General features: G+C 46.7%; 1 protein-coding gene across 1 annotated transcript in view; it reads right to left on the reverse strand.

Moving 5' to 3' along the window:
• SHB (SH2 domain containing adaptor protein B) overlaps positions 1–23,018 on the reverse strand; it is a 78,337-nt gene extending 55,319 nt beyond the window's left edge. The window contains 4 exon segments of the mRNA XM_068666480.1: positions 1,044–1,161; positions 22,285–22,627; positions 22,629–22,750; positions 22,753–23,018. Of these exon segments, the coding sequence (XP_068522581.1) occupies positions 1,044–1,161; positions 22,285–22,627; positions 22,629–22,750; positions 22,753–22,869 (700 nt within the window). The 5' untranslated portion in view covers positions 22,870–23,018.
• Positions 23,019–23,355: the final 337 nt, after the last annotated feature.

The following is a 23,355-nucleotide window of genomic DNA, read 5'->3' on the forward strand; positions in this document are numbered from 1 at the left end:
TTAACAGGTAACTTCTTTCTCTCTACTCCATCTTCTTTTCAGCATCCTTAGGAATCAGCATCTTCTCAGCTATCTGTACTTGTTTTCAGACACGCGTGGTAGCAGCCAGGCCAGGATCTCACTCCATCCAGGATACACAGCATGTCAGACAGTTAGATCATGGACCTCCCTCATACATGGTATTTATACCGGTACATCCAAACCCCACACAGAACAGGGACATGGCAAATATGCAACCACACTTTAAGCACATCACACACCAGCAACTGGATTCTGAGGGATTTTCTCTGAATGTCTGGCATAGAGGGGACAGACACTTAAAAGTATCAGCCCAGGCCAGCAGATGTGGATGGCTGCCAGGAGATAACAACTTGTTATAAACACGCATTCGTTCTCAGCGTGCTTCTGCCTTTGCCTCAAGTCAAGCCTTTCCTCAAAAAGCCTTTCCAAACCCTTACATAAAGATTGCTTTCGTCCAATCAATGTAACTGCAAATCTGGGAAGACAGTATTTTTCGTGACACTACGTAAAAGACACTTCAAGCCTAACTAAACCAAATTCTACCACAGAGTGCATGGCATCAGATTGACCATTTATTAAAATCATTCACTTCCAGGCTTTTTCATTTTTTAAAAATTACAATCATTTGAGAACTAATTGCTCAGAGCCAAACAATTCTAAGATGAAAACACCAACGCTGGTAAGCAAACAAGATTTAAGTAGCATTCACAGATTGTTCCTCCACACATTAACTATTCTCTCCTGGAAAAAGGATCTCTGCATCCAACAGCCTCATCTCTCCCTACTGATTAATCTTTCATAAGGGCCCAAAGCCAGAGCTGCCAACTGAAAAGGAAAGCACACAATCAGCAAGGCACTAGAGCGATTTTTACCTCATAATGAGGATAAAAGGAACTGCTGAAGAAATCTGATAAATGCAAAACAGATCTGCACAAATGTACGTACTATTTCTGTTTCACAGCAGTTAATATCCACGTGAACCGCAATGCAATTAAATATCATGTGTAATTTTATTTTCTTACCAGTCATTATTCTCTGGGCTTCGTATGGTTCCATATAGCCAGTATTCTCCCCTTTTACCATTTTGTTCAGCTCACTTTTGGCATCAAACGGATCTGAGTAGTCGTCTGCTATCAAGACCTGAAAGACAGGAAAATAACTGTTACTAGAATCTCAAGTCAGACATCTAAACCAGAAGACAGTAACACCCTAGCAGCTAAAAAGCATTTCACACAGCTGCACCCTATGTCAACTTTGAAGTACAATCTGAGTTCAGAGTACAAAACTGCTAAAGTTCATTGACTATAGGGTGCTGAAATAGAAACGTGCTTGACCCTGCTCATCTCAAGGATCTCACAAAGGCAGGCGTTATGTCAAATGCTTTACCATTAGCTGAAGACATGGAATAATTGGGAAGGACAAATTAGAAAGGTCTCATCACTTAGCACGTTCAACCCTCATCACGGAAATTTGCTAATGCTTGGCAAAAAAAAAGCACACTTTCACTTGCACAAACTCCATCCCCTGTTTTTAGCTTTATGAGACACAACCTGAAGTATTGCTAACAATTTTACCTGCTGATAGGAATCAACCCTTCCTATTACTGATGGGCAGGAGATAATCCTGGTTTCTAAAAGCTAACAAAGGTGCCATGGCAAAGAAAAAAATCCTCATGTGAGAGTTACTGGACAGCACTGATGTAAGACAGGACAGGCAAAGGAGTCTGAAACAAAGAGAGCAGAGGCAGGCTTCTGTCCCTCAGTTCCAGAACCACCCCAGAAACATAAAACAATTCTGTTGGGATGGACCCTGCCTGGTCCTGCACTCAACACAGGGAAAGCCTGAAGGATCCTGCCCTGAATGTCAGCTCTCCTTCTGAGGGATTTTTAAATCACGTCTCTTTCTGTCCCATCATTCACTTTACGCCTTTAAGACCAGCACCAGTGGGACTGACAGCAGACTGCTATTTCAACAGCTCCAATTTTGTTAACAAAGAAGTAGGAGTACGTTGCCAGCTGTAAGACTGAAGCTGCATCTGCTCTGTCTCCCCCTGCCAGAATAGCCCCACCAGACAGAGACAAAAAACACCACTCTCAAGCACATCCCAAAGGGACATTTTAGAAGACGTATTCGTTATCACTGACCACAAAGGCATAAATATCAGAGCAAGGCTTAGCTATCCTACAATTACAGGTTAACAGCTGGGATACCGAACTGTCTTGGATCGATATTTTAATTAAAAATCGAGGGTGCTTTCCTCCACTCAAAGTTGAAAGCGCTTGGAAATTTCGTTTGACGAAACCACCAGACTGACAAGGATAATAGAGGGAGGAAAAAATAGTTCTTTCTCTCTCACAGGGACCAAAATGCTTGTCTCACTGTTGTGAAAAAGAGCTAACCCAAAAGAGAGAAGCCCCCTCCCCCAGCCCCGGCGACATATGCCCAAGCAGCAAATCAACTGCAATGTCAGAGACGTGTCAGCGGCTGCACACACTTAAGACAAAGACAACAATGTGCATCACGCAGCACTAATTTCTCCTCGTCAAAAGGAGAGGTTTATCTCTAAAAGCCCTGCAGCTGAAATGCCCATCCATTTAGGCTTCTGATGCAATGCTGTCAAGAGCTGACGGATGGTAGCACGGGCTCCCTGCTGCTCTCCTATTACAAATGTCAACATGTAATTCTTGATGGTCCTTAGTATAACTATGCTAAAACATGAAACAAAAAACAGTCTTGCGTAGACAACTATTTGATATTTCTTCTTCCCCGTTTGCCAAAAATCTAATGGGAGGAAAATTACACAGACAAAATGCTGTCAAACAAGATAAAAATCAAGACTGATTTGCTTTAAGCATAATGGCAACGTAGTCAAGAGCTCAGAATATCTAACGTGAACACAAAGACTACAGAAACTAACTTGGTATTCAGAAGAGGTTTAACAAAACAAAGCCCGCTTTCTAACAATTCCAAAATTTGTAAGAAGGTTCATATATCCACATTAATTCATTATTATATATATTATTATTAAGTTATCCGTGGATTTGTATCAGATCTGACTGCAGCTGGAAATAAACCCTGCTACCATATCCCCTGGTATGCAAACCTCCCTAGTTTGTGCAGGAGTGCAAGTTCTTCTCATTCTGAGGAATAAGAGCGTCAGAAGCACTAAGGAACTGTGTACTGGTCACCATAATTATGTTTTCAATCAGGTCACCTATCAGCTTTGTCAGATTGAGAAAACCTGCTCCCCAATATGGCCCCAAAAAACTCCCCTCAAAACCCACAAATGTATCCCCAACCCACTTTTCAGAAGTAAGGCAGGCAGAAATAGCAGTCTGCGTCTCTCTCCTTGAGTTGTGTATCTGCATGTCCATAGTATAGCTCTACAGCTATCAGCTGTAAGAAAACTTCTCAGGTGACTGTTACAGTTTCCATTTATACTAAAATTTATAAATTCCCAGCCTACGTACAGCAGTCGGCCAATACGAACATTTGATTTCTTCTATACTCGTTGACAGCTACCAATTCTCTACTTCTTTCCAAAAGAAGCCTTCATTCAAAATGCCATGAAAACCTCAAATTAATATGCTTGTCAGTTCTATTATGACACACCCCATGTAAATTTCTAAACTCCTTTCCACGATCCCATTATGGAATATCACCTCTACTATGCAAGTCTTTGTGCTATCTCTACAGAAATGACTTTTACCTTACTAAGTTCATATACCAAGCCGCTATGCATTATGCCTGTGCAAGCCCATGGTTAAGCAGCAGCCTGGTGTGCTGGGCCGACAACAAGACCCAGAAGAGAAAACTTCCACTCTGAAACTCACCGACTGTGAATCTCAATGGCTGAGGTCTGAAGGGACTTCTGGAAGTCACCTCTTCCAACCCCTGCTCTAGCAGGGACACCTAGAGCAGGTTGCTCAGCACCACATCCAGATGGCTTTTAAGTTCTCCAAGTAGAGAACTAGAACCTCTATGCTGCACACAGACCACTGAGACAGTACATATTCAGGCAAGTTTCGCTTCACTATGAGAGACACAGACCAGCTGTCCAAGCAGAGGTCAGGTAACCAGTGTGATCCTTATCAAGGCAATGGACAATACCTTTTGATGAAAGGCAAGGTTCTGACTAGAAGAGTTTTCTATGGTACACAGAGCAAACCAGACATTGCTTCACGCCAGTAAATATAAATAAATACTCCCTCCTTGTGACCATTCCTGCCAATCTTATCAAGCACCTGCTTACCAGTTTTACAAGCAAGTTCTGTTCACTAGATGATATTCACCAAGCATACCCCTTGCTGTTCAGTGGGGCTCTGCAGACTGTGGTCTGAATCACCTCCACGCCGTAAGAAGATCCCAGAGCACCATGCTTTCTGTCACCTCTCCCACCATACACATACAGGAGTAGGCCTTTCCATACGCCAAAGTGCCTCCATATTCACCGGGGTTCATCAGCATTTCAGACAAGGATTATAGTGTCATGAGTTTTTCTGCCAACAACCTTACAGGAGCTCCAACCTGCTGGGCAGCTGAACTCAACCATGTTGCTCTCTTACTCCCCTTCCTCAAAGGAAGAAAGTGAGAATATGTGATGGAAAGAGCTTGAGGGTTGGGATTAGGACAGGGAGATCACTCACCAATTACCATCACAGGCAAAACAGACTCAGCATAGGGAGATTATGCTGTTAGTAATAAGCAATAAATTAGACAAGTGAGAAACTAAAAGCAAACCAAACCAACATTTCCCTGCAATGCTCCAACACGGGTCCCCCACGGGTGGGGGCAGCTCCCCCCAGACCCCTGCTCCTGCGTGGGCTCCTCTCCATGGGCTGCAGCTCCGGCCCGGGGCCTGCTCCTGCGGGGGCTCTCCATGGGCCGCAGCCTCCTCCAGGCCACATCCACCTGCTCCAGCGGGGGCTCCTCCACCCATGGGGGGGCTGCAGCGTGGAGATCTGCTCCATGGGGGACCCATGGGCTGCAGGGGGACAGCCTGCTCCACCAGGGGCCTCTCCCTGCACAGCCCGCAGGGGAACTGCTGCTGCCTGCCTGCCTGCAGCACCTCCTGCCCTCCTGCGGCACTTCTCTTGGGAGCTGCAGGGCTGCTTCTCTCACGCTTTCACAATCCTCTCCCTCCCAGCTGCTGTTGCACAGCAGTTTTTTTTCCCTTCCCTCAGTCTGCTGTCCCAGAAGCCCAACCACCGTTTCTCCCTGGCTCAGCTCTGGCCAGCAGCAGGTCCCTTTTGGAGCCATCTGGAGCTGGCTCTGCTCTGACTTGGGGCAGCTGCTGGGCTCTGCTCACAGAGCCCACCCCTGCAGCTCCATGACACCAGAACGCTTAAGCTCAATACAAATCCATCACCCACTGCCCAGCAAACTGGTCAGCCATTTGTTTTCTGTAGTTCAGAAGCCAACGCCAGCACAGGAGACCCTGGCCTGTGACCTGCATGCACATATCCACATCTCGAGCTAAGCACACTTGCAAGGCAAATGGATAAACTTGTTTGACTGGCTTTAGAATGGTCCTTCATGTTAGCGACTGACAAATGGAGGACAGGAGAGGGAAGAGAATGGAAGGCATCCATCATCCACCAATAATACATCTCAGAAGTCTCAAAGAGCCAGGACACTCAGGAGCTAATGCTGTACCTAGACACAGCAAAGTGGAAACACTGAGGTTCTGAAAGCAGCAGGCTGCACAGCATTCACACACGGTGTCTGACCTGACTGGGACATAGTTAACTTTCCTCTCCCCTTTGCTAAATCCAGACACATTTCACATGGGTCCCAGCTGCCAAAAGGAATCACAGCAATCAGGAAACCCCCAGATGGCTTCAGGCAGCCATTCGGATTACAAATGTCTCAAATTGCTGCATTTGCCATTACTTAAGTTGCATGCTGTTCAGTGGCGAAACTATGAACTCTCAAAAAGTTTTGATAGTTCTGCTCTAGATACACAATTAAAAAGCAAGAAAAAGATTGGGAAGGGAAAAGCTCTCCTTATTTTGAGTAGCATCTAGTTCACTTCAGTCTCACCATTACAGCTTAGTCTACCACCATGCAACAGAAGATGGACATTCCACCTCCTGAAAGCAAACATGCTATGACAGTCAACAAAAAAATATATGCCAAGCTGCAGCTCCTGTTGTTTGTGTTATCTGCCTCTTTTTGTCAGAAAAGCAGGTGATAAAAGCTTAAAGTGAGTCACCCTACTGGCAATATACAGCCGGCCACATCACTGTCAAATTTCCAGCTTTCCTGAAACACAGCAAGTCTTCAATCCTGTGTAGCTTCTGACATATGGGATACTATTTCCAAGCAAACAAACAAAAAAAAAGAAACAAAAAAACAAAAACAACCAAACCACCACAACTAAACAAGAAAACATCCCACCAAACCAAAAGGACACCTTAAGCACAGGTTTAAATTGTTTTCAAAAGTGGTTCTGTGCTGCTTAATGTCAAATGGTATTTTATTAAAAATAATTTTGATACAGCAAATATCGTGCAAATTAGTTACCCATATTTACAAATAGCTTTTTTTTTTTTTTTTTTACAAATAGCTTTAGAGGATTCAGTGGCATTACCATTCCTACCATACAGCAGGCCATCACAAAAACATGTAGAAGTAATCTTTCCAGACTTCACCTGCGAGATCTGCAAGTACAAGAACCACCTGCAGCCAAGGACAGGGCCTAAGACAGAGCTATGATTCAGGTTATTCTAACTTCTCTTTAGAGTCTGTGTTTCCTAACACAATAAGATCTACTGTGGAGATCAAAGCACACCTGTTGCGCTGTGCCACACAACGCTGCTGCTAACATCCGTTACACTTCACCTCAAGTGCCCAAGCCATTCTGCCATTAGTCACTACTTCCCATCAGTAAAGATAAGACATTTTAAGCCAGAGTTGTAAAAACTTGGTTTCGGTCATGAACATGATGAGACTCTTCTGAACAATGTCTGGTGGTCGTGGTTTCACACTGATGGCCAAATAAACCACCACAATGTTCTCCTCAAAGTAAGGCAGGGGGGAGAGCGGAGAAAACATGCTGGGGTTAAAAAAAAAAAAAAAAAAAAAAAAAAAAGCTTATGGGTTGAGATAAGGATAATTTAGTTAAAGAAAAAGAAAGAAAAAACGAGCAAGGCCATGAGGAAGCAAAGTGAGAAAGAACAATTACTGTCTATTCCCCATCAGCCCATCAGCAAGTGATACTCGACCACATACCAGGAAGCAATATGCGTCAGTGGTTGTTCAGGGGGACAAATGCTCACAATGAGAGCCCCCCCTCTTCATCCCCTTCCCCACCTCTTATTGCTGAGTGTGACACCACACTGTATGGAATATCCCCTTGGTTGGTTTAGGTCAGCTGCCCTGGTGATGTCCCCTCCCAGCTTCTTGCCCACCCCCAGCCTGTTGGCTCTGGGTGGCTGGGGGGAGTCCTGGTGCTGTGCCAGCACTGCTCAACAATAGACACAGCACTGGTGTGATACCACTGCTGTTCTAGCTCCAGGTGCAGAGCACAGCTCTGTATGTATGTGCTGCAAGGTAAGTTAACGCCATCCCAGCCAGACCCAGTACATATCTGTTTTGCTACTCCACACCATCCTGCCCTGCAACACGCTCACACTGACCCTACTTCAGTGGGGCACCATTTGTCCCAAGGGTTTTAGCTGTGGAAACAAAACACAGGATGATCAAACAGAGGGGTTATGAAGTGCTACTGGAGAGGTGAGCAAAATCGTAACTGTTGGGGCTTCGAGCCCACCAGTTTGGGCGCCCAGCCTTCATACCCATACCCTCCATATCTGACCAGCCTCAGCTGGGTCCTCCATCCACACACTGTGCTCACAGCTCCATTTCAGCTCAGGCCGAGGCCTCGGTCTCATCCCGAGCAGTGTTACAGGTACTGCTACCTCCAGCTCTTCCCAACTGGACATCCTGGACATACCCCGGGCCTGATACAACCCTTCCCTGAGTCTGCTGGTCAGCAGACGGTGGAATCTGTTTCTGTCACCAGCCTGGCCCTGCATGAGAGGCTACCGCCTGGCCTGCGCCAGGGTTGCTAGAGCAAGAAATTTCTGCTCCACCTTTAAACTAGAGCACACAGCAAAAAAACCTTTATAAACCTAAAACCCTCAATAAAAACAACCCCCCTCCACCCTGCAGAACAGCATTTCTGTGCACATCTCACAGCAACTGATCCTGAAGCATGTGACTTATTCTGTGGGCATTCCTCTATTTCAACAGTTTCTTATTTTCCAGAAACACCAATTTGAACAGAACAGTTACTATCTCAGTGGTTGAAAAGTCTAACTGAGCTTTTCTGGTGCAAAAATGCTGCACTTTTGGTCTAAGCACTTGTTATGTCCTCACCTTTCTGGAGACAGAAGCGGCTCCTTGTATCAGGAGGCACACTTTACTACTACACATTTTCTGCTGAAATTCAGATTTAATCTAGTAAAGCCATCTTTGCTTTTAAAATGGAAATACTGTTTGGAGCATAACAGCTTGGACTCAGAGACACTGGGGACTGGCCCCTCTGTCACTGAAAAGAAAGACCGTGCATCTTAACAGTGCAAGCACAATGGAGGAAAATTGGGCTGAGTCACATGAACACACGAACCCTGTCATTACAAGGTCTGTGAAGCCTGTGTTCTAGATAGCAAGCAGAAGACAGGCTTCAACATTAAAGCCACCTGGACTGCTGTTTCAGAAACCGCACCAGGATTTGGCTTGGCACAACCCTATCAGTTACTGAGCAATGGGCAGACTGCGAGGTATATAACTGACACAAACTTCGCTCTCCTACGGGCTTTTTCCAAACATATGCACACAAACAACAACAACATACCAAAAAAAAAGTTTTGCTTTCAATCATTCAAATGGAGCAAGCTACTTTTCCACTATTCCACAAAACGCTCTTGCATAGTAATCCATCTACATGCAGTTAATCTGATGTCATTCAGCTTTCTTTCCAAGGAAAATGAATCAGTCTTGCCTTTGGAAGAATGGCATATAGGGAAAGAAAACCACAGACAATTTAAAGACAAAATGCAGAAACATAGCCAATAACATCTTAGAAAGAAATTATAAATTTGAATAGGCAAATATCAATCATATGAATCACCTTCCAGAGCCTTTAAGAGGTCCCTAACAGAAAGAGATGAAAAACATAAACATGTTTTCAATCATGTAGACCTAGTAATACCTATTGTATGATTAATTTCAAGCAAAAGAAACTCTAAAACATGAATAGAAGTGCACTCATATAAAATTAAATGAAACTTGTATTTGGCCTTCCTAGATCAGAGACATCAACAGGGAACACTCTGAGGAGTTCTCCCACACAGGCACTCTGGTAAAACTCAAAGGCGAAAGAAAATGAGCATGGCTCAATTACCAGGAAAGCTGACAAATTCGTAACAATAGCACCAGCTAAGATGCCAATTAGCAAATACAGAATTGTTTAAGAGGAAAAACTCAAAAGTTAAATACAAGATGAAATCCAGTTTTATCCCTCTAGTAGGGTATTAACTAAGATGCAAGCATCGCTATCTTTGTTCCTCTAGAGTCTTAAAAACACCATGTAAGACCTACATACATGTATATTGTTATGCTACACACAAAGGAGTTTTTGCATATGCAAAAACATGAATTGCATATAAAGCCACAGGAAGAAAACAAAGAACAAGCACAAATGCATAATTTTACAGGTATCTATCTCACTAAAATCACATTTCTAAAAGGAACAAGAAAAAACAACAACAACAAAAACGAGAACTCAGCATACTGAAGCACAACCCTTCTTTGAACTGAAAGAAGATACAAAAAGCTACCCTGGAAATGGCAAACGTCAGCACAGAGCTGTCTGTTAACTGACTTGCCACTAATAGTGGCTATCCCAGTTATGCACACAGTATTCCGGACAAATCCAAAAGGAACTATGACAAATAGCAATACTCAGAAAACAAAAGACCTCTTCTGCTAGCTGAACCTTTGGGAGAATTATTATGAAAGACCCCTTTGGGTAGAGATTCATTATTACTTTGTAATTAAATCTCCCCACAGAAAAAAGACAGGTTGCGTAGCCTTCCTTTCCCAGCTTTTGTGAGTGGCAATTAAATCCACCAATATCACAGACAAGAACGTGCAGCTGCCAGCAAAGATAGGGCAGGAGCTCTCACTTCAAGACGAGCCCTCTGAAGTTGTGTCAGGGAACACCACAGTTTAACACAACACAGCGCAATGAAAATTCGTCATCCTCTCTGGAAACCTGGTCACAAAAGACCAGTCACTTTGTATTACATGCTGTTTTGTTTTTTGTTTGTTTCTTCTTACAACCCTGAGAAATTTCTGACAAAGCCAAATTTCTCTCCCTGTCCCCAAGGGATCTCCAGGTCTCTCACATCACAAACATGCCCGAGGCAGATATTTCTGTAAACATAGTACTTTCATGTAATGCTTAGGCGCTACACATCAGAAAGGTCTCTGATGACGAAACCCAGATGAAGTTCAGCCTGCATACAGAGGAACTGCCAAGTTTCATCCAGATTTGTTTTCCAAACCAATGAAAACTGGCACTCCTGCTTTCTTCCATGAAACCCCAAATTCCCAAACATGTTCAGGTAATTCTCCCTGTAGTTTCAGTACTGCCTTCTTTCAAAATAAAGTTCAATGGATGTGCATGTTTCCCAAGTCTGTGACCTTTGCATGGCTGAATTCCCACAAGAGCCAGCAGAGGGATCTCCACCATCCTGGTGGCATTAGACCAGGAATAGTAAAAACAGGATTTTGCATATCTCACTAAGGAATCAGAAATTTAGGTCATGATACTAGAGGACTGCTCCACAGATTGTGCTGTGTACAGAGCCTTCCCTTCTACTCCTCGACTTGCATGTTGGAAAGATGTCTCAGGTGTCATTCATAGGTTTGATTTCCAGAGGGGAATGTATTCTTCTCTAAAACGTAACTAAAGCTCGAATTTGGAAAAGTGGCTCCAAATTTTCTGAGACAGGGTGGACTGCTGGTGGAAAAAAAAAGTACAAAAAAAGTACAAAAACCAGCATTTAATAACAACATTTCAATGGCTACTCACTCATGCATAAGGCTTCGTTCTCACAAAAGACTGCTGTTAGCAGTTCACAAAGCTCAGGCAAATGCATTAACCTACACCTCACACTGACAGAACCCGACTGCTGACAACCTGAGACAAACAATTCTTGTCTTTTTGCCTCCCCGTCTCCCTCCCTGTGTGCCCTTGGCTGCCCAGGCAGTGACCGCAGTTCCCTGACACAGAATCAAGGAATGACTTGGGTTGGAAGGGACCTCAGAGATCAGACCACCTTGTTCCAACCCCTCTGCTACGGGTGTAGATGCCACCCGCTGGATCAGGCTGCCCATATCCCATGTGTGTCTGTAGTTCCTGTGTGTCCCTACTTCATACAGGGCAACACAGTCCCAAAAGCTGCTGCTGAAAGGTTAAAAAGAGTTATACCTGCTTTCCCTTCAGCAGGGAAAGAGTCCTTCCTTCAGCCATCCACTCAGCTACTTTAGATTTGAAAATGCACCTTCCAGCACCTGCCAACAGATCCAAAAGTCACAGAAGGATGGATAGATACAGTAGTTAATCAGTATTGTTCCTTCTGCAATATCAGGTTAAAAAAAGATTGTAGGATTTACCTCCTGCACTGCTGTTAGCAGAAAGCTTTGTCCCGAAGTTTTCTACACTTCCTGCATGATGCACTACTGCTCCAAAAATCACATCTTGTATCTGTTTCCATAAGTGTTACAGTAAAGCAATCCATTAACATGGAAACAGTGACACAGCCAGGAAGGCCTGGATGGCAGCCCCTTTGCTGTCTATCACCAAAATCCATCATACGCTGTTTCAGTTGCCAGGTTTCCTATTACTTACACTACTTGGACAGCAATGACTGGCATATGCTCAGTGATGGGATCCAGTCACAGTGATACAGGGAAGCAAAGAGAAGAAAAGAAACCATATTCCTTCTCAGGGGGTAGTGCTGACCACAGCTCTGCCTGAATGTCTGGGAACCAGGCACCAAGACCCTGCTAGGTAAGGGCACGTACAAAGATGTTTAGAGACACAAAGTCTCTCCTCCCAGTACTGATGAGTGTCATGGAACATGTGGGGCAAAGGAGCTTGTAAAGATGTATTTACTTGTACCACTGAAGAAATGCCTATTCTACAACAGCAAGCTGGCCACCACAAGAAGATCAGATTGTAAAGCAGAAGTTTGCTAGAGAACTCAACAATTAAAACTAAACAGATTCGCCTTTCTCCTTTCTAGACCTTCCTTCTCATTAATCAGGCTAAAAGACATTTACCTAAGTTCCCACACATGTTCTTGGTGTGTCTGCCTTCTCATTCAAAGGTCCCTTAAATCACAAGAAATTGCCTAACCTTATTTTGCCTATAGGTTTCTCCTTCCACATATGCATGACATTAGAGCAGTCCCAATGCTGACACTGCTCGCAAGCCTGCCTTAAGCTGGATGCGTAAGTAACTGTAATGCAGACCTCTTTCCTTATCTGAGCAGTTTAAGGGAAGAATGCAGATGATATCTGCGCTGTCACACAACAGTAAGGAAGCTGCATTTATGGCGGCCCAAATGTAGAAACAGTTGTGCAATGCTGCTGTCTCAGTACTTCGGTGTTAACAGGCAGACTTACCCAGCTCAGCTCCTGCACACACCCACGTGAAAACTCAGGGGGCAATCTACAGAAGAAAGCGCAATTTTTTCCTTCTTGCTGATCAGCAAGTGTTCAACCCTGCTTTAGTGTCCTCACAATATCATTCTCTCCCACTGACTCACCCAGCCATGCCCAACTGTATACACATGCACTTGATCTGAACAAAGCCCTATTCACTCCTTCGTGCTTTTGCAGAAGAAGGTATGCTTGTACACTTCAGAGACCACGTCAGACTAACTCCACAATCACCTACCGCAAAGATTCAGCTGCGGAGTGGGAAAGACACTCCAGCTTGACAGAGCTGCACCTTAGATCCTGCACTGCTGTCCTTACAGGAATGCACTGTATTAACATTACAAAAGTCTGTTGGCAGCGCTCAGGCTCCAGGGCAGTTTTTGAACACCAGACTTAAAAACAAAGGCTTAGGTTCTGTGAGATCTCTGAAGACAATTAAAATCAGAGTCAAAGCTCACTGTCCTGCTCTGCTCAAAGCAGGGGTCATGTGAAAGCCAGACCACGCTGTTCGTGGTCTTGCCCACACAGGTTCTGAAGTGCTCCAGAGCTGGAAGTCCTGCAGCCTCCTTCTCAGCAATATGTATGCATATAAAACAACAAGCAATAATTATGGCTCTATAATACACAAACCATATATTTATGTACACCTATGTACATACATATTATTCAAATATCATAACATTGCATTCAATATATGTAGCAGGAAAACCTACATTTGAGGCAAAACAAAGGAAGAAGATGAGTGTAATTGGTAGACTGCAGCAGCAGCCTGAGATCAGACAGGAGCTGCGTACACCAGAGGATGTCACTGAGCACGCATTTGGGTTCCACTCAGTTATTACAGTCCCCATTAAGACGGAAGACATAAAAGTGCTATATTGATGGACTGCTCTGGACATTTGCCCCAATCCCCGCTTTGCACTCATGCAATTTAGAGGAAAGCCTCACTAAGCAATACGTAGTATCCACCACATATCTTTCAGTTATGTGTGAAGCTGGAACTTGTAAGGCAATGAACCCGCTGCTGGCACTCTGACTGCTCACCTGCCGCCTTTTGTTCTCCATGCAAACTCCAATACTGCACTATTTTTAGGCAAATTTTTTTTCTTTCACCATCTGATAGCTACATTTAGCTTTATGCAGACTGTGTTACTACCGTTTGAGGTTAAACTGCTTACCTCTTCTTTGTCTCCCACATTTATTAGCTTTATCAGTCTGAAGACTAATTAGAGTTGCTGGCTCGACATAAAAACACAATGTCAAAAGTGTAACCATAGGGACAGGCCTCACAACTACTGTTAATATTATCCATCCCTCCAATACCCATGGTAAGCTAGTGCTTGGTCACAGAGGCAAGCTGAACTTTTGCAGGGAGTGCTTCAGGGCCTCCCCTGTCTGACACAAAGACGTACAGAGACTGGGAGAGCACCAACCGCATCTGCAGCACGCAGCTTTTTCCTTCTGTCCCCACGCTCTGTCAGCTGCTGGAAACAGGTCAAAATCATCACACCAGCAGAGCCATATAAAAGCAATGAGTTTCTTCCCTCTCTCCCCCAGCTGGCTTTCCAGCGTACGTCCTCACAGCAATCCCCAGATAGGAAGATTAAGTGGTGAATTTACGCAGAAACAGTAAGAGGCAAACCAGCTGTGAAACACATAAAGGCAAGCTGGTGAAGGGCAAGCCCGTGCTAGGACCTGGAAGGCTGCTGCAAGCTGATACCCTTCCAGGGACAGCCCTGCAGCCCACCTCATCTCTAAGGGACAGGGCTCCGACCTGCTGAGTCACAGCAGCACCATCCAGCTCCTCTTTCTGCACCAGGGAGGAAGAGGTGTGCCCTCCTGCTTGCTCACAGAAGCCCAGGTGCGTAGCTCCAGGCTATCACCCTGCCAAGAGCATCACAGCCAGCATCCTGCTGCCCGCTGGTCTGCGCTCAGCTAGCCCCTTCTGAACACAGCCTTGTTCCAGCCTTGCCTCCAGCTGCCACCACAAACAGCTCCTGTCCCTTTCTACCCTGCCTCCAGCATCAGGAGCACGTGGACTCCTCCAACACAGTAGGTGCTCTAGCTTCAGAGTGGCAGGAGACCCTGAACAGGATTTCCAGCTGCAAAAGAGCCACCCTACAGTGCTGTTCCACATCTAGATGATCATACATCTAGATGATCAGACATCTAGATGATCAGCACAGCCTGGGTACATCAAGCCAGCTGCAGCTGCCTTTTACCACAAAGCTTCTCCATGCTTTGTGCCAAAGAGCGAACAATCATTCTGTCCACAATTTTCCCAATATCGCAATGATAGTGGCAAACTCTGTATCATCACCTTGCTCCTGCACAGCTCAGGGCTCAATGAGTTGCATTACACTGGGTGGAAAATCACTCTCCATTCTGTTTGGCTTTACTCAAGCCTGTTTCATGGAGCAGACATACCTCAGAGCTCAGTCCACAGAAAACCAAGGAAAAACAACCTTAACACGAACCTCACGCCCTGCTGAGCCAGGGTCCATACATGACAGCTGAAGGACTCTAAATCAAATCCCACCTGGATTTGACGTCTCCCTCCTCTATGCTGCAGATCATGGTCTTGTTCCCCACACCTTAGCAGCAGTTACAGCACTTGGGTACACCACCAAGCATGCTCAGAGGTACATGCGGTGAGACTCTCTGCTGACCTACCCTGGTAAGGGTAAGTGACTTAGCCAACTCCAGACAGAAGCAGTAAGTTCAAGTTTCCAGCTGTGCCCACTCGCACTATAACATGTGCCATCCAGATGCTCTTTATGGAATGGGACCACGCTGTGCCATTCAAACAGGGTGCATTGACCCGAAACAAGAACTACTCCAAAAGGCAACGTGGCGAGTTCTCTGGGTCAGAATAATTAGGTGGCAGAATTTACTCGTGAGCAAAGACGTCTCACAGCCTCACTATGTGATAAATATTTGGGTTGAGAAACCACTAACCGTAGCTCTTTGGGAGCTGGACCAGAGGGGCTGCCCAGCGCAGGAGAAGTCCTGATGTCGTGACACAGAAATTTGAGAACAAATCCAACTCAGCAGCACCCATGTACACTCCAATACTCTCCATCACCCTTAAAGGCCAGTCAGAAACCTTTCAGCTACACCCATGCACTTCAGTGAACCCAAAATATAGGACTTATCTGTCCACCTTTCAGTACATCAGCACCATGGTGACAAAAAGGCCAATTCAGTCACCCTCAGGTCTGCAGAGCACGGTGTTACACACAGCACCCGGGAGCTGCAGCACACAGCCAGAGAGCTCTCCAAGTCCCCCCAGCCTCCCCTGTCTGAGCTTCATGACAAGAGTGTGGGAGGGAAAAATGGAAAGCGTTTGTCTAATGCCTCGGGGACAACTCGTTCGTCCCAGCACCAAATGCAATGAGCGCCCTGGGTCACTTTCTACCTTTCTACCACAACCTAGGAGCATCTGACAGTTCACAGTTGCTCTTACGTTGTAGCTTCTGATTCTCAACCATCTTGAAGTCATTTATCTCTTCCTCCCACTAGGAAAATTTCTTCCAGGATTTAGTGAATCACTCAGCTCACCTTCTTCACTGCTGCTGCGGTCTCAGTAACCTCGCGTTGCTTTTGCCAGAGATGCATGTCTGTCAGAGCTCTCTAACAAATTTCAAGCTTCATATCAGCTGCAGAGGGTCTTCAATCTTCAGGATGTCCTACAGATCTCTGCCTAGGCAATCATGCCAAGCACTGTGGCTGACCAGCTTATTCCTTTAATGCAGACATGTCAGGGGATGGGAGACAAGAGAGGAACTCTGGAGACTGAGGCAGAGGAATGTTTCTCTAACCTGAAATAGTGATAAGTTAGCCACAGATTACACTGGCCACAGTGCTTGCTCCTTGAATGGCAGGACATCATCCCAGTCAGCTGAACACTAATCAAGCATTTACTCCTTTCTACACTGTCCTCGTTTCAGCTAGGATAGAGATAACTTTCCTCCTAGTAGCTGGTATGGTGTTGCGTTTGGGATTTAGGAGGAGAATAATGCTGACGACATGCTGATGTTTTAGGTGTTGCACAGCAGTGCTTACACTAACCCAAGGACCTGTCAGCTCCTGGTGCTGCCCTGCAAGGAGGAGGCTGGGGGTGCAGCAGGAGCTGGGAGGGGACACGGCTGGGACAGCTGGCCCTGGCTGGCCAGAGGGATGTCCCATGCCATGGGGTGTCATGCTGAACAATTAATATGGGGGGTTACACAGAAGAATGGACAAAAATCTGTTTGCTGGAACAATACTGGTTGAAACTAAAGAAGAAAGGTTGTATCTGAGAGGATAAAACTTTATTTAAAGACAGACAAAGATCCCTCAAAAAGAAAAAAGAGAGACACCACTCTCAGACCACCTGAAGAGAACCCATTGCAATGCAACCTCTCCCTGACAAAGTTCCCCTGAGTCCCGGTTACTGAGCTACAACCTCACTATCTCTGCAAGGTTCAGATAGGGAACTACCCACACGGTGTGCAGCACAGCTCCGGGCCGTTCCTATCGCACTCGGTGCATGCCGATCTTTGAAACTACATTTGGCACACTGCTGTGACTCTTCTCTGAAGATTAGACTACGCTGTTGTTTAAAACATGCAAGATTAAAATAGATCTTGAAACGCTTCAGAAGAGCAGAGATCTGCATTCCAGGGGGGCGGTGATCTTTCACACGTGCTCCTCCTGCAGCTCCTCAGCAGCCTTTGGTCCGCAGTCCTACACAACTGCTGTAGGTGGCTGAAGTCCATCAGCGGTCACTATCACTCCCACATGTGAAGCCTACGAAACACTTTGGTACTTTGGGGATTGCAGTCACTGGTAATCCGATGTCTAGTATTTTTGCACAGTCACATGGAGAAAATATGAGAACGCAAGCATTACCATTTGACATCAAAGCACAGAATTCAGCTACAGAGAACAAAGCAGTTCTGCAGGTATTTTTCATCCATGCCAAACAGACCACAGCTATTTTTTAAAGAGTTAAAGATTAACAAGCTACTTGCTTTAAGCTGACCTCCATCCCTCCAATGGAAAACATCCCAACTACTTGCAGGCCACAACAGCTATGAGTAGTGAGTTTTTTTTTGTTTGTCTGTTGTTTGTGTTTTTTTTCTTTCTTTCTTTCTTTCTTTCCCCCCCCTCTCTCCAGCTAGAACTGAAAACCATGGTTAAGAAGTCAAAGTGACTGGCCTGGTAGGTGAGGAAAGAACAGTGGATATTGCCTGCCTGGACTTCAGTAAGGCCTTTGGCACTGTCTCCCATAAGATTCTCCAGAAGAAGCTGACGAAGTATGGACTTGGTGGGCAGGGAGGTGGACTGAAAACGGGATAAATGTCAGGCCCAGAGGATGGTGATCAGCAGCACAACGGCTGGTTGGAGTTCACTAACTAGCAAAGTACCTCAGGAGTCAGTCCTGGGTCCGGTCCTGTTTCATGTCTTCATTAATGACGTGGATGATGGGGTAGAGTACCCTCTGCAAGTCTGCAGACAGAACAAAACTGGGAGAAGCAGCTGGTTGAACACCAACCAGCAAGGTACCCTTGCCACAAAGAAAGCTGATGGTACCCTGGGGTGCAGGAGGCGAAGTGCTACCAGCAGGTCGAGGGAGGTGGTCCTTGCCCTCCACTCAGCACTGGTGAGGCCACACCTGGAGCTCTGTGTCCAGTTCTGGGCTCCCCAGACCAAGAGGGACATGGGCACACTGGAGAGAGTGCACTGAAGAGCCACCAAGATGATGGGCACACATGCTAATTCCTGATGTCCAGGAGTAGGAAAGGGACACAACATCAAGATTAAAGTGCCAGGGATGTAATTAGAGAGCTCACAGCTGGACAATGCAAGGGAAGACAAACACAAGCATTTTTAGAAAACAACTGTGTCTGTTCTGAGCTTTTTCCTAGAACTTTCAACCTCACACTTAATATTCAGCATCCCACTCTCTCAGTCCAAAGTGAATGATAACTTTGAACCACACAATGAGCACAGAAACTGAGCACAGGACAGCTCAGAGTCTCTGTCGCTAGCAGCAGTGCCAATGTGTTGGATGGGGATGACATCCCAGCACAGACAGATACCAGTCTTCCATGTTCTCCTGTGAAGGAAGACAGGGCACACATAAAAGATTGCTGCGGGCACGTATTCCTGCTTGCTGGGGGTCAGGAGGGGCCATGGTTTGTACACATTACACAGAGGTTGTAGAGAAGGGGATGGAAACTGAACAAAGGTCTACACTCCTGCCCAGCTCCCTTACAGGCATTCGTACCACAGCAACAGCCTTTTCCAGCACGAGGCCATGTGGAACGTGTTCAGCTGCAGTCTCCCAGTAAATGATTCAATACCTACATCTGCGTTCAGAAGGGGCAAGCCAGTCTTTTACTTGAAGCCAGTAACTGAGGCACTGTGCGTGTTCTGGACCCATTTACTGCAAAGGTATACACAACACGCTCTCTCAGAAGACAACCACTCAATCCTTCCATCTGCATGTGTCCAACTGCTTCGAAATCCCTTCTGGTAGCCTTTTTCTGCTCCAATTTTCTTTGTCCAAAAGTCTGAAAGTCTGGATGGTTTCCAGGGCTGAGATGGTTTGCAGCTGTTGCAGCACGCTGCAGAAGCCAGGCATGCTTGTAACCAAACAACCCACCACATCACTTGGAACAGCCCTAAAATCCCAAGGACTCCACAGGTTTGGGTAACAACTGAGTACCTTACCTTTCCTAAGACAGATAGTCCCTGGATCATCAGACTGATGTATGTGGAAGAATACATTTCTATCTGTCCGAGATGCATGGAAAAAAAATACAGCTTGCTGCCTTTATGCATGCTCATATCCACACCTTTCACACAGGACCACAAGGCCAGAGGCCACCAGTATTATTTTCCAGACCTCTGGCTCAAAGACAGAACCATATGTCAATAGGAGCCACATGCAGAAAGAAAAATTGTTTCAGAGTGCAGCCTGTTGTAAAGAGCAGCAGCCTGACACCCTGCTGCAAGGGATTATACATGGGAATATGACACAGATGTCCATCTGTAATTTAGGATCTCTAGAAAATATACACTCGGGCATAGATAATTCTAACAGTGCTAAGATACCTTGCAAGTGTTTCTCAGTGCATCTCAAAATACCAGCTACAAGACTCTGCTAAATACATGTGACTTGTTCCCACCTGCAAGATCAAATGCAGACCTTCCTGATAAGAAAGTAAGATAAACATCTTCTCAATGCTTACTAAAATGTTTTAATAAAATACAGATATTAATATTGCTCTGTGGAGCACAAGCACTTTTGTGCTGGAGCTGAAAGGCTCAAACTGCATGTTCACAGCCAAGTGCAACACAACAAAGGCCGTTGTTTCATGCATAATAGAGGGACAGCTTCCAAGGCAAATGGCCTTAGCCCTCACACTTAGCTAGCATCCAGATCTCAGTACCACAAACGTTGGAGGTAGATCCCATGGAAACTAAGTTTTTCCTTCCTATGCAAGTACAGAACTCACATAAAGCCCTTGCTTTCAGACTTTTGGAAATCAAGCTGCCTTAAAGTTTCCTGCCTGCCTGCTACTGACACACTGGGACACTCTAAATTCTCCCTGGGAATTTAGACTTACCAGTCTGCAGTTATTTATACTTTGCCATTTGTCCTTTATGCATAACCACACCAAACAAGCACCTTAAAAAGTCTCCTATCCATCCCAGTACCTCTTGCAAGTTTAACACACAATGACCAGGCACAAAGCTTAAAAAGAAAATCTCACTGAATTTGTTGAAAAACATACTTCCCTGTAAAGGAAAACAGCACTTTATCCTTGCATGTTCAAAAAAGAAAAAAAGACCAGAGAAGTTGGAACAGACCGCAAGACTTTACCAAACACTCCTGGATTGTTAAACATTAACACTTTTCTGAGATGACAGACCTATTCTGCAACTATATTTTCTTTCACTTGTAATATACTTTCCAGCTTAAGCTATGCTAGTCATGGACTTTTTCCCTCTCAATGCTTTCAACATTTCTATCAAGTTGTCTGAATGTCTGACCTCTAAATGTTTTTTGTCTTTTTTCCCTCTCATTTGTCACCTTCTTTACTGTCCCCCGTCTGTAGGAAGGCTATTTCCACCTGCTTTATTTGCCATTGAACGCGCCACTCTCTTCACTGAATTCCTCATTTTTCCTCCCCTCTGCAAGTGACAGAGTTGTTCTGTCAGGGTTCGCTTTGCCGAAATGAAAGCATTTGTCTGCCTGCCCGTCAGAGCACTGCTTTCCAGGTTCACCTGTCAGTCCTTGCATATCAGGGCTGCGAAATGATAGCGATCTCATTTCCATTGCTGGGAGGAAACAAACAGTACAGGAGGCAGGGTGCGCGGCTCCTCGTAACCCGGCTCTGAGGGGGGAGGGCAGGGACAGGCACACCTGCCTTTTTCAGACCAGTAAAGATCTCCTGCACATCTCTCTCAAAGCCAGGAAGAACGTGGCTATGGCATGAGCACTCTGTATCTTTTGGGGAATCACCTTGTCTTAAAAAGGTGCGGGCTGCTCGCTCAAAACCAGTTTTAGAACACGCAGAAAGGCTTGGAGCAGCACACGCTCACAGCCACACAAGGTAGCACGTTGGGTGAGGATGTCATTTCTGATTTGAAAATTGCTTCACTAGGTTCTGAAATAGCAAGATAAAAATAACTGCCCTTTTTTTTTTTTTTACATAAAAAGACCTTTGTATAAAAAGAACAGCAGCTGCACTAGGAAGCATTTTGCCCCAAGCAGTTATTTTCCCTGAAGTATGAAGTTGTTGAAAGTATTTGCCTCAGACTGGATGCGTAGCCCCAGCACAGGTAACTGCGAGAAGACTGAATGTACTGAAACCGTACCCTTAACGCTGATTCACTTCCCAGAAACAAGTCGCTTCCAGTCAGGAGGTAGGTGTAAAAAGACAGGCTACGTAATAGCAGTTTTAATCTTGTATCACCGCCACGACAAGCTGATTTACTCGGAATTCCACCTGGGCAGGATCCGAGTTATCGGGTTGTCATGGGGATGCGCTACCACTCAGCCCAGCCGCCTTCCTTATGAACTCCCAACCAACCAACGTGTACGCGCAGATCGCCCGAACCGATAACATTCAGCACATGCTTGGGATTCCTGTGATGGGGGGGGGGTTATTACTCTGCAGTTTCACAAGCTAGTTTACACATATACACATATACATATATACATACCTATATGTATATATAGATATAGATGTGTATGAAATGAAGAATATATGTATGAAATGAAGAATATATGTATGAAATGAAGAATATATGTATGAAATGAAGAATATATGTATGAAATGAAGAATATATGTATGAAATGAAGAATATATGTATGAAATGAAGAATATATATACGAAATGAGGTATCTATGTGTATATATATATATGTATGAAATGAAGTTGTGCTGTGCACAGGTCCCAGCGGCCGTGCAGCTGGCTTGGGGCACCCGCCCGCGGAGCTCCCCACCGCCCAGCACTCAGCACCCACCTTCTCCTTGCCGGCGGGCGGCTCGGGGCCCGTCCTCTTTCCCTCGCCGATGTCCACCCTGATGAGGCGGTGCCGGGGGGAGATGTACCTGCCGTCGGGCGGCGTGCCGGGCCGCCGCTCGCTCTGGCTGCGGAAGAGGTGCGGGGAGCCGGGCGCGGCGGGGCTGGCGGCGCCGCAGGAGGAGGAGGAGAAGAGGCGCGGGGCCTCGCCGGGCTCGTCGGGCCGGCACAGGGCGCGCAGCTTGCGCAGGGACGAGCCGGGCCCGCTGTAGGGGTCCTCGAAGTCGCGCTCCTTCTGCGCGCGGTAGGCGCGGAGCAGGTCGCTGGTGTCGTCGCGCAGGTGGCGCTGCGGGAAGCCGGGCGAGGCGTGCGGGGGGTGCTGCTGCTGCTGCTGCTGCTGCTGCGGGTGGTGCTGGTGGTGCTGGTGCTGGTGCTGGCGGTGGTGGTGGAGGTGCGGAGCCCCGTCGGGGCGGGGCGCGCCGCCCGCCCCGTTGCGCTTGTCCCGGTAGTCGGGCCGCGGGGGCTGCGGGGGGCTCTTGGTCTTGTTGTTGCCCAGGCTGAAGTACTTGTTCAGCCATTTGGCCATCGTCCCCGCCGCACCACGAGGGCCCTCAGCGCCGGCCGATGCCGCTGCCGCCCCCGCCGCCCTGCGCGACCGCTCCGCTCGCCGCACGCATGGAGCAGCCGGCTGGCGGGGCGCCGAGGGACCGGCCGCCCCCTGCCCTGCCCTGCCCTGCCCTGCTCTGCCCTGAGCCCTGCTCCGCTCCGCCCCGCTCCGCTCCGTGCACACGGGTCCCCCCCCGGCGGGCTGCGGGCCCCCGGCTCCCCCCGGCCGCAGCCCGGCTCTCGCGAGCGCCGCCGCCGCCGCGCCTGCACCGCGGCCCGGGCTGACCTCAGCGCGCCGCCGGGCGGGGACGCGGCTGCGCGGGGCCGCCCACCGGGACGGGGCCGGGCGCGGCGGGGCGGGGCGCGGGGCCGCGGGCACCCGGGGGGCGGGGATGGGGACGGGGGCTGGTGGCTCTGCACGGAAACACCCCAAAGTCACCACACGTGTCTGCACAAGCGCTGCTGC

This window comes from Anas acuta, chromosome Z (assembly GCF_963932015.1).
Source record: "Anas acuta chromosome Z, bAnaAcu1.1, whole genome shotgun sequence".
NCBI classification, from domain to species: Eukaryota; Metazoa; Chordata; class Aves; order Anseriformes; family Anatidae; genus Anas; species Anas acuta.